The 17777-nt window shown below is 41.7% G+C and overlaps 1 protein-coding gene across 2 annotated transcripts in view; it reads left to right on the top strand.

Annotated features, from left to right (window-relative positions):
• Positions 1 to 17777, top strand: part of APLP2 (amyloid beta precursor like protein 2) — a 97453-nt gene that overhangs the window by 52249 nt on the left and 27427 nt on the right. For both annotated transcript variants that reach the window (XM_075564082.1, XM_075564081.1), the window contains exons 4-6: positions 15437 to 15549; positions 16276 to 16466; positions 16876 to 17105. In XM_075564082.1, the coding sequence (XP_075420197.1) occupies positions 15437 to 15549; positions 16276 to 16466; positions 16876 to 17105 (534 nt within the window). The remainder of the gene's footprint in view (positions 1 to 15436; positions 15550 to 16275; positions 16467 to 16875; positions 17106 to 17777) is intronic.

The raw sequence follows: 17777 nt of genomic DNA, 5'->3' as shown, positions 1-17777 counted from the left end.
CTTGTTTGCCAATTAAAGAAATTTCATCTTAAGTGAACTCTTACAGCATTGGTCCTTATTTTATCAGCATAATGTTTCAATGTTCACATACATGTATGGCATGTATGAAAACATCCTCTTTATATAACCATTGCATTGAAAAGGCACACTAAAGTTATCCATACTTCCGTGGTGGGCACTGGGCCTGCTTCCACCTTTTGGCTGTTGTGGATAAAGCTTCAGTGGACCTTCATGTACAGGTACATGATTTGAGTCCCTGCTTTCAAATCTTTGGAGTTCTTCCATTCAACTTTATTTATTTATTTTTAAAACAGTTTTTTTTATTGGCACTTCTTCCACATATCACACAATTCAATAGTTCAGTCATATCAAGAGAGTTGTACATTGTTGCCCACAGTCAAGTTTAGAACATTTTGTTTCCCCCCATACTCATTGCTCTTTATGTAATTTTCTTTTCCATTTTGGCAAAAATATACACAACAAAACATTCACAGATTCAACAACTTCTACATGTATAATGCAATGCCATTGAGTACACTCTGTGTACAACCACTCTTGTTATCCCGCTCCAAATTGCTCCACCGCCATTAAAAAGAACTCAGTGCCCACTAAGCAAAAACGCTTCCTCTTTTATCCATGGTAACCATTGTTCAATTTTATGTTCTCTTGGCTCAAAATGAATGTCCCTTCATATCTATTGAGAAGGTGGGGGGGCTATATGAGCTTATGGGGAATTCCCAATTATTTGGAATATTTACTGTTTCTAGATCAGCTGATCACTTTTCAGGTGATTATTAACTCTGCCTCTCCCATTGCTTCTGTCTTCTGCGGATAAGCGTTTTCATGGTACTGGATGAAAGTGAGCACCGAGGGTGCCATCCAACTTTGCCCTCACAGCAGTCATTGCAATTAATGCTTGTGGTGAAGGCATCTCTGAGTGCATGAGTCAGCGTTTTGGTCTGGCTGATAGGTATAACACAGAATTTCGTGCCTTACAAATGTGTGTGTGAGATCATGTAAAGGAAACGTTGTTATGTAAAGATATTTGACTATGGATCATAACGAACTGTGGTTAGCATTGAGAAGAGTGGCAATTCCAGAAACCTTCATTGTGCTCCTGCAGAACCTGCACAGGGACCAAGCCGCAGTTGTTGACTAGAACAAGGGACTACTACACAGTTTGAAATTAGGAAAGGTGTGCATCAGGGTAGTATCCTTTCATCACACTTCGTCTGTATGCTGAGCAAATAATTTAAGATGCTGGACTATAGAAAGAAGAATGTGGCATCAACCTGTGAAAAGCATGCAGATGGCACAGCCTTGCTTGCTGACAGTGAAGAGGACTTGACGCACTTGAAGATCAAGGACTGCAACCTTCAGGACGGATGACAACTCAATGTAAAGGAAACGAAAATCCTCATAGCTGGACAAATAGACAACATCGTAATAAATAAAGAAAAGACTGAAGCAATCAAGGATTTTATCTTCCTTTCATCTATGCCAAAGGAATGCTTATGGAAGCAAATGATATATTACATTTGCCACACCTGTTGCACAAGACCTCTTTGAAGAATTGAAATCTCTCTTGACACATGGCATTCAGAACAGATAAACCACTCAGGAGCAGTAGTGGGAGTAGTAATTTCTTGAGGGTAGAGGGATAGATAGTTGGAGAGGGTGAAGGGAGAGGGAAAAAAAGAAAAGAATTCAAGAGCCAAGGTGTCACTTTGAGGACTAGGGTGCACCCTAACCCAAGCCATTGGTATTTTTACGTGCCCTATATGCATTTGAAAGTTGGACATTGAATAAAGAAGACTGAAGAAGAATCAATGCATTAGAATTATGGTGCTGGAAAAGGACATTAAAGTATCATGGACTGCCAAAACAGCAAATGATCTCTCTTGGAAGAACTACAGCTAGAAGGTTCCTTTGAAGTAAAGATAGTAAGGCTTTGTTTCATGGGCTTTGGACATGTTACCAGCAGAGACCAGTCCCTGAAAAAGGACATCATGCTTGGTGAAGTAGAAGGGTAAGATGGATTGACATGGTGGCTGCAACAGTGAGCTCAAACATTACAATGGAGAGGATGGTACAGGACTGGGCAGTGTTTCCTTCTGTCTCGCAAAGGATCACTGTGAATCGGAATGGAATTCACAGTGACAGTAGCGCTTAACATTGTTAGAAAAGTATTCAGTGGAGAAAAGGGGAAATTACGTATGCATAGTAACACAGTTTACTTGAAAACTGGACACCTTTTTTTCTTTTTAATCATTGGGGCCTCTTACAACTCTTATTACAATCCATACTTACATTCATTTTGCCAAGCATGTTTGTATATTTGTTGCCATCATCATTCTCAAAACAATTGCTTTCTACTTGAGCCTTTGGGATCAGCTCCTAATTTTTTCTCCTACCTCCTTGCCTTCCCTTCCTCACAAACCCTTGATATAAATTATTATTATTTTATCATGTCTTACATTGTCCGACGTCTCCCTTCGCCCACTTTTCTGTTGTCCCCCAGGGAGGGGTTATATGTAGATCCTTGTAATTGGTTCCCTCTTTCTACCGCACCTTCCCTCCACCCTCCCAGTGTCATTACTCTCAACTGCTGGTGCTGAGGGGACATCTGTCCTGGAGTCCCTGTGTTTCCAGTTCCTATCTGTACCAGTGCACATCCTCTGGTCTGGTTGGATTTGTAAGGTAGAATTAGGATCATAATAGTCGGGAGAGATGGGAGGGTGGGGGGAGGAAGCATTTAACAACTAGAGGAAAGGTGTATGTTTCGTCGTTACTATACTGCACCCTGACTCATCACCTCCCCGCAACCCTTCTGTAAAGGGATATCCAGTTGCTTACAGATGGGCTTTGGGTCTCCACTCAGGGCACACTCCCCCTCATTCACAATGATAGCATTTTTTTGTTCTTTGATGCCTGCTACCTGATCCCATCCGACACCTCATGATTACACGAGCTGGTGTGCTTCTTCCATGTGGGCTTTGTTGCTTCTCAGCTAGATGGCCGCTTGTTTATCTTCAAGTCTTTAAGACCTCAGACACTATATCTTTTGATAGCTTTCTTCACCACATTTGCTTATGCACCTGTTTGTCTTCAGTGATCATGTCGGGAAGGTGAACATCATGGAATGCCAGTTTAATAGAACAAAGTGTCCTTGCATTGAGGGAGTACTTGAATGGAGGTCCAATGTCCATATGCTACCTTAATACCAAACCTAGATAGATCTAGATGCACATTATCTATTTCCCCATCATCGTATATAAATATATTTACATATGTACATGCCTGCATTTAAACCTCTCTAAATGCCCTTTGCTTCCATTTCCTTTTCCTTTCCTCTTGGAATCTGGACATCTTGTACGTAGTGTGAGACTTAATAAAAAATGTTGTTTTGTGGTTTCAGGCTATTTCTTCATTCTTTTGGCTCCGAGGAATTTCTGTGGGTCTGGAAGTTAGTTAGTTCTTTCCCCGCTGCATAGGAAACCACAGATTGCTAGTGAAGATTTGAAGACGGTAGACCGTACTTGTACTCAGCTGCTCCATCTGTATAGATTTCCCTTAGCTCTTTCCCTTACACATCACTTATTTCTATTATACGTTCTGTGCCACTGCTGCCTCCGTTACCACCACATCCAAATATCTAAGCTTGAGACTTTGGACACCTTTTGAGTGGATGTGTATTGAATTTCAAACTTCAAAGGTTGTCAGTTCAAAATCACCGGCCCCTCCACAGGAGATGGCATTCTACTCCCATAAAGAGTTACGGTCTTGGAAAACTCCTAGGGGCAGTTGGGCCCAGCCCTACAGGGTCGCTAGTAGTTAACAACGACTCGATGGAAGTGAGCTTGTTTTGGTTTTATTTCTTCTGTGTCCATATTCAACTGGTTTTCAGAGGAGCCTAATTGAACTCGCAAGTATAACTTCTCTCCACAGTTTCTGATCAGGACCTAAGTGGCCCAGGACCTTGCAGCAAAAGCACTGTGAAAAGGATACAAGGGTGGGAGTGTTCTGTCTGACTGGAAGGCTGGAGAAGTTATGTCTCATCTTTCAAGAAGAATTAAGATGCTCGAACACAAAAACTTAAAATTGTTTGGACCTAGTAGTTAGCTTTAACTTTTTCTCCCCACCCCCACCCTTTACTCTTTCTCTCCTTTTTTTTAACCAAGTGAGTGACATAAAAAAGTTACCAAGAACTTGAGGGGCTGTAAACCAAGTTGGTTTGTGAACGTCTGGTTCAAATTCTTTCTCTCGGACCTTTTCCCACTACTCTAGTTCAGCCTTTCATAATTTCCCACCTGCTTGTTTGTCTTAGTTCAAGATAATGCCATCAACAATCTGTTAAAGTCTAATTTTATCTCCTTTGGCTAAAAGAAAATGTTTAAACATCTTAAAAAACAAACAAAAAGTATCCCAAATCTCACTGCGATTGAATCGTTTTCAGCACATAGCCGGCTCTTGTTCCACTCTTGTTCTTCTCTACAACCCCTCGCTTTGTGCTGCACACGCATCCGTGTTGACCATCCAGTGGCTCCTGGCCGTTTCATACTGTTCAGCTCTTGATGTTTAGAATGAACTCCTTCCCCTCTTGTTTGAGTAGTTTTCCCCTCTAAGTCTTTGTGTTAGTCCGGGTACACTAGAGAAACGTCCATAGACACTCGTGTATAAGAGAGAGTTTTATATAAAGAGTAATTATACATTAAGGAAGCATCCCAACTCAGTCTGGTCCAAGCCCATAAGTCCGATATTCGCCCGTATGTCCAATACCAATCTGTCAAGTCCTCTTCAGACTCACGAAACACCTGCAATGATGCCAAATGCAGGAACAGCACAGGCCAGTGGGTGGGAAGTCTTCTGGATCCAGTGGCGTTGTAAGCATCTCAGCATTGGCAGGGGTCTCCATATGGCTCCTTCAGTTCCCAAGGCTGCATCAGGGTAGGTCTGTGTGGCTTCTCAGGGATGTCTCCAGGGAGTGAGCCTTGTCAGTAGAGTGTCTTGTGGGGAGTGAGCTGAGAGTCAGAATCTCCCACCTCCAAGAGGAAAAATAGGATTTCCCAGAATCCTCAGGAGAAGGCCATTCCTACACAGAGGCCTCATTGGCTGTGACCCACTTGACAGACTAGACTCTACTCCTTCACTCTTAATCCTCTCCAGGACCAAATTGACACCAGATGATGTAACTACCACAGCTTATTTCAGGAGATGCCTCCTCAAATGGAATCTTCTCTTTCTACTCTATTTTCTATCTGATACCCAGAATCTCCTTACCCTTACCTGTTTCTATACTTTTCTCTAATGAAATTGTGAGTGCCTTAATATCAAGGGCCCTGTTTTAGTCCTCTGTGTGCCTTAGCAGTACCTGGAACATAAGCTTCATTATTTATAATAAGTACCCCACGAAAATGCTGCCATAGTTGGTATATAGAACATTTTTATTTTCCATAAATTATAGTTGAAACTTTTCAGTATGTTACAGAATCAGGCCTGAAATAAATGCCTTTAACTAAATACCTAAAAGACCATTTGACCATAGACTTTTCCATGCCTGTTTGCTTTGTAGTCACTGAAGCACTGCCGTCTTACTTGTTACTTGATTCATACAGTTACTCATGTTTACCCAGCAGCCATGTGGACTGCTAGTCAGTAGAGCTTTCCATTGGCATTTGCAAATCAGGGCTTAGAATCATTTTGTTCATGGAAAACAAGGAAATCAGAAAAGAACCAAAATTTTTTAATGTGGCTGAAATGGAACAATAACTAGAATGGGTAAAATGTATAGGTAAAAACCCTGGAATGGGAGAATTGGAAGAGACGTAGTCAGCCTTTCAGGATCCTGATGCAGGATGCTGGTTTATATCTGGACCGTGAAAGCTGACACACACTCCAAGCACAGGGTCAACTGCCATCTTTGAGCCGAGCATTTTTCCCCCTGAATCTGCCATTGCCAAGATCTGGTGTCTGTGCGGTGCACACACTGCCCGGTTTTCTGACATGGAGATTCGTTCTCTAGCAGAGCATCAACCTTTGTTTTTTCTCATTCTGGCTAAAATTTTAGTTCGCCTACATTTCAAAAATTTGGGTGTACTTTAGTTCCCCTTCTTAGCTCCAACGAAACTGGGAGGCACCAGTTCAAAGCCCTGCTTTAAATAAGTGCAGTTGGCTGAGTTTAAGATATCAGGTGACGAGTTTATGAGAGGTAATCAGAAAGAAATATTACCCAGTCTTCCTTTTCTTTTTCCTTCCTTTTCATAATTTAAGGAGAATAAATATTTAAGGTCAGTCATCTGCTCAGCCTCTCCTAGACCATCAAGGTAGAATGGTCATGAAATTTGAAAATAATTTTCAAATTCATGAAATAGGTACAAAGATAGTTCAAACATCTCTTGTATATCCTTAACTCATATTTCAAATTCTCCAAAAGTTAACTCTTATATGTCTAGTCCCTTATCCTTCCCCACTCGCAGCCACGAGTGCGCCCATACGCACACACACATACAGTTTTTCTTGTGTCTGCCTCTGGTTGGTTGTGTCACCTTACTGAATTAACCCCCCCCCCCGAATCATTTGGTAATATGTTGCAGGTAACAGTACCTTTATCTTTTTATGTTTAGGATGTAATTTTAAAAAAATATTGACCTTTCAAAAATACAGTTTTATTGACATGGTTCATATATGATACACTTGCACAGTTCAGTCATATTAAAAATAGTTGTACAACCAGTCCCAGAACATACTGTTTCTATAGCTTCTCCCATCCCAGACTTCCTTTACTGGAAAACACATACAAAAGAAAAACTAGATACCAACAATGATAACCATATAAACCAAAGGGAAAAAAATCCCAATTGAGAACACAAGAGTATTAAATATGGACCAAAAGAAAGGTCAAATGATCAAGTATCACATTTTGACCTCCTACTTACATCTGCCTTGATTACATTTATGATACTCTCTGTCTGACAGCCAGGCTGTTCCACCCTCAGCTGTGGTCAGAGAGGATTCATCAGAGGCTTAATCCTGGCAGGGACTCTACAAATGGATTTGGGTTCCCACTGTCATCCATTGCCTTCTTCAACTCGAGTGTTTACAACGAAAGCTCTGGTACCATTCCTTCCTTCAAATTTGGATTTGATTAGTTGTCATCAGGCTGGCGTGCTTCCTCCACGTGGATTTAGTTGATGCCTCACTTAGATAGCCGCTTATTTGGTTCGAAGACCTCAGGTGCTGTTCTGTCTGATAGTCACGCAGCATCTGGTTTCTTCACTTGTATCCAAATCTTCCGGGATCTCTTCATATCAAAACATGGACATTTCCATATGTGACCAGAGTCCAGCCATCAAAATCAAGGAACCACTGTTGAATATTCTAGACTCTATTCAGATTTTTCTATGGCCAACATCGGGTTGGAATCCCATATTGTATTTAATTTCTCTTACATTTTTGTCTTTCGTGATCTTGACAGTCTTAGAGTGCCAGTCAGTTACTTTGTAGTCTACCTCTCAATTTAGATTTATTAGAATTTCTGGATATATACATTTTAGGGGGATATCCCAGAAGCTCCTTTGTGTCCTTGTTATTATGGTATTAATAGTTGTGTGGATATCTGTTCCATTATTTTTATTACCTGGCTAAGGTGGTATCTACATTTATTATATCATTTGAACTCATTGTATCCAGAAAGAGCTTTATGTTTCTTTTCTGTCACACCCCATTTTCCCAAGAAGCCCTGGTTTTAGTGGAGCAACCAAGATTTGACATTAGATATGCTTAGTGTTGCTGAGGTGTCGATTACTGCTTCTATATTTCCCTCCCTTCATAGTCGCACGCGCTTGTGTGGACACCTCCTGGTCTAGTGACAGGGTTAGTCTAGTCTTTCCCTTTTCTATATTTGTAACTTCCTCTTCTGGCAGTGAAAGCCCACGTCTTACTATCCCCAATATATTTCTCAATGGAGTTGCATTCACTTTTGAAAAATAGCTTTATTAAGATATAATTCACAAACCATGCAGTTTATTCAATTAAAGAGGAGAACTTAACAGCTTTTAGTATATACAAAATAAGGTTCATGCATACGAAGATAAATACCCCACTGGAGTAACGTGGTTGGCTTCAGCTCTGAAGCCCTCTAGGATATTGATGTCTACCAGATTGAACGCATCATAAGAGGATTCGGAATGGGAAGCAATGGTGTGTAGTTATATCTGTATGTGTTAGGCGGGTGCCTGTAATTGATTGGGATGTTTCAGGGCTCCTGCCTCGGGTCTAGGGCGTTGTGTTTGGTGGGGTTTTGTTTGGCGCTGGCTTGATCATTCTGATGGTTGAAGCCCTTTGAGAATGTACCATAGTTTGCCAGCTGCGTGTGCAATAAGCTTGGGATTGCCGTGACTGTGTCATCACCAGAAAGCTAAGCTCTGTCCTCTTTTGAGAGCACTCTTCATTATAACTGCCTATCGGCGTGATGCATTTTAACTGATGTCTACACTACCCCTTCAAAATGAACCTTGCATCTTATGTTGTACTGATTGTCTCCTGGAAATATTAAAGAAGTAGGCAGGTTAGTACACAGGATGATTTATGTACGACCGAGTGGATGCCGTGTGAAGAAACAAAACTGCTAACATTTTGAAGGGAGGGTTCCTCATCCCTGCATTCACAGACAGGCTCCTGTGCTTTAAAAAGAGGCCTTTGCCAGCCCATGGCTGTGGTTTGTGTGGACGGGGATTTGAGCAAAATGGTTTTACTGTGAGTTGAAGACTTACCACAAAGATGTTTTAATATCTACTTTAAAATCATAACTAATCTCAGAAGCTTTGAGGGGCAATACTAGACAACTACATATTAGTATCTTAAAGCTCATCATTGATCAGGTGCCATTTGCATATATTAGCTTTTGCATTGTAAATAATCATCTGAATCCCCAGGTGAATGGGCCCTGGAGCAAGGTAAATGCTCACACGAGTTGCTCATTATTTTTGATCATTCTCTGACACATCCACTAGGGATGGCCACCCATGAGACCTCACAAAAGCAGCTCACATTTGATGGTCAGGTTGGTTCTCTTGGATTATTATTATTACATAGACTGCTTTCTGCTTATAGTTTCCAGGAGCCCCACAAACAACATGATTTTCTTGCAATATTTCTGCTAATATCAAAATATTGCAGCTGGAGAGCACTTCAGTAGGTGTACTTAAGCAAGTAGAATTTCAGCAACCTTTGTGTAAAATACGTAAAACCTGGTTGTCTGCCACACACTCCTAGAGAGAGGGAAGCAGTGTAAAGGAAGAGAAAGAAAGAACCACTAGGAATTGGGTGCAGGTTGGAGATAAGTCATATATGAAATCCTATAGGTTAAGGCTTGATGATTTTTCAAATTCATTGATCAGCTTGTTAAATTGAATAACAAATCATACAGCTTTCTATTTGGTCAGCAACTGGGGAAATTGTAGCCGTTATCTCTTGTACTCAATTGGATTACATTGAGGATTCTTACAAATTGGAGCTAAACTTTCAAAGTGAGCCGAACTTCTTTCAATATTCTTCTGTAAAACCATAATAGTGATTTGCAGGGGTAAGTTTTCCCCCCTAGGAACTTCTGATAAATAATTGTAGCAAAGCCAAAAAGCAACAGTGCTGATAGAACGAATGATGGCTTAAAAATGTATTCTTTTAGTTTACTTAAAAAATTTTTTATTGGGGATTCATACAACTCTATCCACAATCCATCCATCCATTGTGTCAAACACATTTGTACATTTGTTACCATCGTCATTTTCAAAATATTTTCTTTCTACTTGAACCATTAGTATGAGCTCCTCAATTGTTTCTTCCACACCCCCCACCCTTCCTCATGAACCCTTGATAATTTTTTTTTCTACATCTTACACTGACCTCTGTCTCCCTTCACCCACTTTTCTGTTGTCTGTCCCCCTGGTTATACAGTATGTTGATCATTGTGATTGCTTCCCCCTTACTCCCCTGTCCCCCTTACCCTCCTAGTATTGCTACTCTCATTGTCAGTCATGAGCGGTTTATCTGTCCTGGATTCCCTGTGTTGCGAGCTCTTATCTGTAACAGTGTACATGTTCTGGTCTAGCTAGATTTGTAAGGTAGAATTGGGACATGATAGTGGAGGAGCGAGAGGTAGCATTAGAGAACAAGAGGAAAGTTTTGTGTTTTGTTGGTGCTATATTGCATCCTGAGTGGCTCGTCTCTTCCTTATGACCCTTCTGAAAGCGGATGTCCAATTGACTACTGATGGGCTTTGGGCCTCCACTCTTCTTCCACCCCCCCCACCCCCACCCCCGTCATTCACACTGGTATGATTTTTTGTTCGGGGTCTTTGATGTCTGATCCCAGCGCCACCTCATGATCACATAGGTTGGTGTCCTTCTTCTATATGGGCTTTGTTGCTTCTGAGCTAGATGGCCACTAGTGTATCTTCAAGTCTTTAAGACCCCATAAGCAATATCTTTTGATAGCCAGGCACCATCAGCTTTCTTGACCACATTTGCTTATGCACCCATTTTGTCTTCAGCAATCATGTCAGGGAAAGTGAGCATCACAGAGTGCTGGGTTAGTAACACAAAGCATTCCTGCATTGAGAGAGTACTTGAGTGGAGGCCTAATGTCCATCTGCTGCCTTAATACTTTACAAGTAAATAAATGTACATAGATCCTATTCCTCTATCATTATATATCATTGAATTTACTTATATATATTAAGACCTCTAGAAATGTCCTTTGCCTCAATTCTTTCCTCTTACTTCCTTTTACTGCCCTCTTGTCCCACTATCATGTTCGGCCTTCATTTAGGTTCTAGTAATTCCTCTTGACTACATTGCTCTTTATCAACCCTCGCAAGGCATCCTATGCCCTCCTTGCCATTGATTTTAGATCACTTGTTGTTCCTTTGTCTCTCGGTTTGTTGGTGCACACACCGCACCTTTCCCCCCTAGTTTACTTTTTTAAAAAGAATTTTGGGAAATTTGGGAAAAGAAGCAAAACAAAGTCATTTCTAGGTTTTGTTTCTATAGTCAAGTTGACTGTAATTAACTTTTTAAGGCATTGACTAGACTTTGAGGGTTTGGGAGGCAATACCAAGTGCTTTTCCTTTGGCTCTATGCACGGCACCGTGGTGTTCTGCAAGAAAAGTGCCTTACAAAGGTGGCAAAAAGGGAGCCAGAAAGAAAGTGGTCGATCTGTTCCCTACGGAAGATTAATATGATGCGAAAGCACCGGCTATATTCAAATAAGAAATATAGGGAAAACACTAGTCACCAGGACTGAAGGAACCAAAATTGCAGCTGATGGCCTCAAGGGTTGAGTTTTTTAAGTTAGCTGATCTACGAATGGTGTACAGAATGATGCAGTTAGCTGATCTGCAGAACGATGAAGTTGCATTTAGAAAACTCAAGCTAATCACGGAGGACATTCGGGGCAAACACTGCCTGACCGACTTCCCTGGCGTGGATCTTACGCGGGACAAGATGCGCTCTGTGGTCCAACAATGGCAGACCGCAATGGAAGCTCATGTTAATGTCAAGACTGCTGGCAGCTATCTGCTTCGTCTGCTCTGTGTTGGTTTTACTAAGAAATGCAGCAGTCCGAGTTGGAAGACCTCATGCTCAGCATCAGCAGGTGTGCCAGATCTTGAAGAAAGTGGCGAAAATCCTGCCCTGAGGTGCAGACAAATGACTTGAAAGAAGTGGAAGTGGTCAATACATTGATTCTAGACAGCATTGAGAAAGACATAGAAAAGGCTTGCCAATCCATTTATCCTCTCCATGATGCATTTGTCAGAAAAGTAAGAATATGGAAGAAGCCCAAGTTTGAATTGGGAAAACTCCTGGAGCTTTGTGGTGAAGGTGGTAGGTCTGGAAAAACTGCTGGAGATGAGACAGGTGCTAAAGTGGAATGAGCTGGTGACTATGAGCCACCAGTTCAAGAATGGGTTTACAGTTCAGGCTTTTAATGTTGACCAACAAAAAAAGAGTGTGTGTGTGTGTGTGGTGGGTGGGGGGTGCTAAGTGCTGCTCAACTTTTTCTATCCTAAATGGGATCATATTACATAAGCTCTTGTCTTCTCTTTCTCCTGTTTAGAAGATGATTTACATAGTTAGCAGCTGTGGTTACGTACTTTCCACTGCTGAGTACTTTGGTTTGAACTAATTGGTCGCCCCTCCAGAGAAAGATATATGATAGTCTAGCATATTTCTTTTAAATTTAATGTTTCATGCCTACTGAAAAGGTGAAATACAGTATCATGATCCCACCATCCTGATTTAAGGTCAACATTGTGCCACATTTGCTGCATATCTGCTTATTTTTTTAATTGTAAGATGTTTTAGATATGCCCAGTTCTAACCTCCTCCTTCCCTTGCTTGAGTAGCTAATGTAATTTTATATTATTATGTATCATTCTCATGTGTGTGTTTATATTTTCATTTAGGTGTGTTTAGACAACAACAATATGAATGGTTTTGTGTTTGAAAACTTAACATTAATGCTGTCATACTGTAATATACAGCTTGTTTTTACATAATTTTTAGATTTATCTAAGATATAAATGGATTTGATTAACTCATGTAACCTCCTGTATAGTATTCTACTGCCAAATTGATTTGTAGCTTGTTTGCTGCTTCTATAGATATATCTATCTGATAGCAAAATTCTTGGATTTTTTTAATTTGGGGTGAGAATTTACACAGTAATCTTATTCCAATTGTAGATGTAATGATAGGTGATACCGGTTAATTTCTAAACATGGTGATAACATTCTTATTTCTAGTCTGATTTTTATTTTTGCTTCCATTACTTAATCTCCCTGCACCTCCATCAAAGACTCCCTTCTCATCACTGCTTCATGTTAGCTGTTGACTCTTTGGTCTTGGAAATACTTTTATTTTTCTTCTCTCAAAGTAACTCAAAACTTACTTAATTTAAAGGTAATAGGTTTGGTTTGTGTGTTTTTTTTAAAAGGTATTAATTTTAGAGAACAATTTTCTGGGTCAGTAAGTAAAAAATCACTATTTTAAATTTTTTCCCCCTAATGCTGCCATTACCCAAGCAAAATTAAAAGGTTTTAAAAATCAAAATATACTAACTTCTATAGATTTCGCTCTGATAAGATGTTGTAGTAGTTATTTCATTAAAATAAAATATCAGCATCAATAGTTATTGCTAACATTTTCTTAGTGTTTTAAAATCCTGGCAGTTAGCCTTCCATGTACTTAATATATATATTGCTAAATATATTCTCTTTCCCCCCTATTTTTGCGGGTGGGTGGGCCAGGGGGCTTTCCTAGTAGAGGGCAGGTCCCAGTGTGCCATCTTGTTTTGTTTCTAAGCTGTGCGTATTAGTCTAGGTGGTGGCAAAGCCGTGTGCCTGCTCTCCTTCTCCCTAGTGCCTTCAGTACCCTCCCAGACAGCGAGCGCCCTGCCCGTCTCATAGCCCTGCTCGGCTGTCTGCGCAGAGCTGGTGCTCAGTTCCCAAGGTTGCGCTGCTCTCAGTGACTCAAGGTGCCCTGACCACCTTGTGTAACACTGTGTTCATGCAAGGAGGCGGACTAACCTATTCTAGCTTCCACTATCAGGATCATGTCTCATGATAGATGAGCCTTTCCCTCCTCTTGTTACGTGGGTGCTGACTTCTCCAGTGCTTAGGGGAGCCAGAGGCAGAGGCCGAGAAGGTCTGGGAGTACTAGGCCGTGGGTGGATCCACACAGACTCTTCTAGATGAATACCCAGACTCTTCCTAGGTTAGAAAACTTCGTTATCAGACTTCTCTCTTAGTTTGGACAGAGAAGTTAGCCTGCCAGCTTTTTTCCCTCCTACCACTACTTACTCCTTTTCCCCCTGAACTGAGTACGCATCCCGCCCGCCCGCCCTCCTTTTGTTTTCCCCCACTCCAACCCTGTGTGACCGGCCTGTAGCTGATGGTAAACCCCATCTCTTGTGTCACAGTCACCCAGGGTGCTTGTTCGTGTACATTCCTGAGTCCTGCCCTGTCAGTCCTGGATGGGGATCTACCGCTGAGTGACAATCAGCAATACTGTGAAACTTCTTATTAAGAAAAATAAAACCCTCTCTAAAATAATAATGCAGCTATTCCCCTGTCCCCCTGCCAGTCATCCTAATCATTAGTGCATGGCCACTCGTATCTATTTCATGTAGAACCTTACTTCCAGTTACTGAAAATGCATCACAGAATTTTTTTTTCCTGTAAACACTTCGGCATAGAATTTTAGATGACAGAGAGATTCTGTTGTTAACACCAATGTGTGTTTTGCCCCAAGTTTTTGAAAACATGTTTAGGATTTTAGAACGGTAGTAGCAGTGATTGCCTCTGTACTCTGCCTAGATGTTTCAATTCAGCCTTTTTTACTGTATCTCACTTTCTCCATGTATATTTTATAGATACTTTTTGTCAAGTCATTTACACATAAATTAACATCCGTCCCCCTCTAAGTAGATCTGCTTCTTTCTCCTAAGAGCAAGGACGTTCTTCTACATAGTGACAAAACTGATCAAACTTTTACAGTTTTCCTAAATGTCCTCATCTTGTCCTCCATAATTCTTTTTTAACAAGCCAGGCTCCAAACAAGGAATTACACATTACGTTGGAGCTAGAATAGTTCCCGAGTCTTTAAAAAAAAAAAAAATGATGATGATATTTTCTAAGTACATAGACCTTTATCTTTGTTTAGCAGATTTGAATTTGGATATGTCTTGCATTATCATGACTAGATTAAAATTAGGGTGATGTAGTCTCCGTAGGTTATGGCATATGTGGGTTCACTATTGGTGCTGTTTAATTGATCACCTGGCTGAGCTAGTGTCTACCAGTGCTTTTCATCATCAAAGGTCTCCTTTCCCCTGTGTAATTAATCACACACCTGGGTCACTTATTACAGTGGTGCTTTATTATAGAATTAGGTTTCTAGGTAACAAAGGGCTAAAATAAGATTCATTTGTATTTCAGTAGACTAACCAGTCCTCGTTTGTTTCCCGGGCATTTAGTTCTTAGGACAGAACTAAGATGGTGAAAGACTAGGGATCATTGGCGTTATTCATGTGATATCAGAGGCGGTGTAGTGTAGCTGCATGTATTTGGTATAGCCAGGAAGGGGAAGGGAAGACAAATGTTACAAGTATCCTGTTTGGCTTCCACACGTCATGTACTCAGAGAGATCTGCAATGGAACTGGGAAAGAGCTAGGGAACTCCCAGCATTGTGCTTCTAAGAGAATGTTGAATTCTTGTGGTTGCTTCTCTGGAGCTATACTTGGTCTTTGCGTGTAGGAATCTAACAGCAACTGATGTACGCTGGAGAGTGCTCCTGGTTCCACCCCACTGTACCTATCAGGATGTGTCACCTCAAGCCTACCATCAGATTTGCTTCTGACAGCTCTTCTGTTTTCCAGTGGGTGAATTTGTAAGTGATGTTCTGCTAGTTCCAGAAAAGTGCCAGTTTTCCCACAAAACGCAGATGGAGGTGTGTGAAAACCACCAACATTGGCACACTGTCGTCAAGGAGGTAAGAGGACGACGGATGGGAAGGAGTCAAGTGTTGTGTTGAATTAGCCCCTCCCACCTCCTACCATGCCCCCTTTTTAAAATGTTCAGGGGTTTGAATATACTTGTACCGTCTAGATTCTAACCATTTGAAGTCCAGGGTGGACAAGCAAAGCTCCTAAACTGCATTGTTCAGCAAAGAAGCTATGTGCTATGACAGGATCTATCACGGGAGAGCCACCCAAGCCCTAGAGCTAGCCAGTTAGGGAAAACAGATGGCTCAACTCTAGACAGGCGGAATGACGGTCAGTTAAATATGGAGAGAACCGTCCTCTCGCAACTCTTGTTATCTGAAGTTAAGTTGATTCTCCAGCTAGTTGTCTTTCTTTGGTCATGCTCTGAAGGTGTACTGCCTGCTTTTAGGATGAATGTAAATTACTGCCAACCGTCTTTAAGTGGTGTTGAGAATTAATGAGGAGAAAACTCCCTTTCCTTCATTTTCTCCAGCTTGGGGCTTTCAGTGTATTTATCCTACGTGGTATTTCCCTGTTGCAAGTTAAGAAAAATGCAGAAATCTTCTATAAATAATAGCATTGCAACTTTTTGGCAGAAAATTCGTGTCTGAAAAAGAAAGCAGTCTGTAGTGACTTAATAAGGGCTTCTTTTAGGTGTCAAGCTAAGGATTGGTGAGCATTTGACCATGGGCACTGTAGAGTCTGCTCACTGTTGCTCTCTGGATTTCTTTCAGGCCTGTCTGACGCAGGGAATGACCTTATATAGTTACGGCATGCTGTTGCCATGTGGGGTGGACCAGTTCCATGGCATTGAGTACGTGTGCTGCCCTCCAACAAAGATTGTTGAATCCACTATCTCCAAAGAGGAGGCGGAGGAGGAAGAAGAGGAAGAGGAAGAGGATGACGACTATGATATTTATAAAAGGTAAAATCCTATCCAGGACCTATGAATTCATCTCACCTTTCGCCCTAATGTACCAGTGGCTGCTGTTAATAAACCCTCACTTCTGGAGGCGTTCCCTTACTCGTGACCCCATCAAGTCACCTCCACTCTAACCGCAGCTGAGTGTGATCACAACAGCACCGGGGTTCCATGTCACAGTGCTCTGGGCCACATTCTCTTCTGCAGGTTTTGCAGTCTTTGTTCAATAGCTCTTCCCTTTTGCTGATGTAGCTGAGCTGAAGGCTTTAGTGGCAGTTCCATGTGAGTTGAGCTTATTTCCTGTCTCTGTTTTTATGTTTTAAAATAGGCAGGGGAACCATTGTTGAGCATTGTCTTAGAAATTGGCATCAACCTTCCTTTCCTCCCCTCTTCCCCGCCCTGTGGTCTTTAGTGAATTTCCTACTGAAGCCAATTTGGAAGACTTCACAGAAGCAGCTGTTGAAGAGGATGACGATGAAGATGATGATGAGGAAGAGGAAGAAGAGGGGGAGGAGGAAGCTGTGGAAGACCGTGACTACTACTACGACACTTTTAAAGGGGATGAATACAATGAGGAGAACCCAACCGAGCCCAGCAGTGATGGGATCATTTCAGAAAAGGAAATTACCCACGATGTGAAAGGTAACGCAGACATTGAGCTCCCGCGGCTCTACAGTCCATCTGGTAGCTCCTTAGAACTTGGTGTGGTCACAGGTAAGCGACTAAAGGAGAAGCGGCATCTCTGTGCAGTGGGCATGAACGCACGCCTCTCGCACACTGGGTCGGCCTCTCTAGGGAGTCTGGCAGTTGACACTTCCAGAGGCACACTCAGAATTGAACCAGGACATCCTTTCCCTCGAAAGGGTTTAATCAGAGAACTGAGCAAAGAATTATCATAACCCCCCTTTGGCAAGCTTCTTCCCCAGCAGCCTGGAATGTCCTCTCCCCAAAGGGAACTGCCCCTCTTCAGTACTGCTGACATGCCTGCATTCTAGGGGAAGAATACCTTCCGTGGCATTTCTTCTCCTGAGTGTGCCTTCTGCCCAGGAGAAGGATATTGGCAGCCAGGACAGTGGCACCTTATGGCCGCTTAGTAAGGGATTGAGGTCAGCGTTGTTTTCCTCTTGCCAGTTCAGGGTGAAGAAATTGTGCTTGTTCCAGGACCACTTACCTGTAGTCTCCTGCTAAATGTACACTTGAGGCCAATTACTACCTGAAGAATTGTTTAGGACTCTCCTTCAGGGGGGACATTATTTAGCGAATCTAGAAGGGTCAGTCGCCTTGGACACTATAGAAACTGAGAGCACTCATCCT

Source organism: Tenrec ecaudatus, chromosome 12 (assembly GCF_050624435.1).
Source record: "Tenrec ecaudatus isolate mTenEca1 chromosome 12, mTenEca1.hap1, whole genome shotgun sequence".
NCBI lineage: Eukaryota > Metazoa > Chordata > Mammalia > Afrosoricida > Tenrecidae > Tenrec > Tenrec ecaudatus.
The sequence above is the reverse complement of the archived record's forward strand: the minus strand, read 5'-3'. Positions and strand labels throughout refer to the sequence as shown.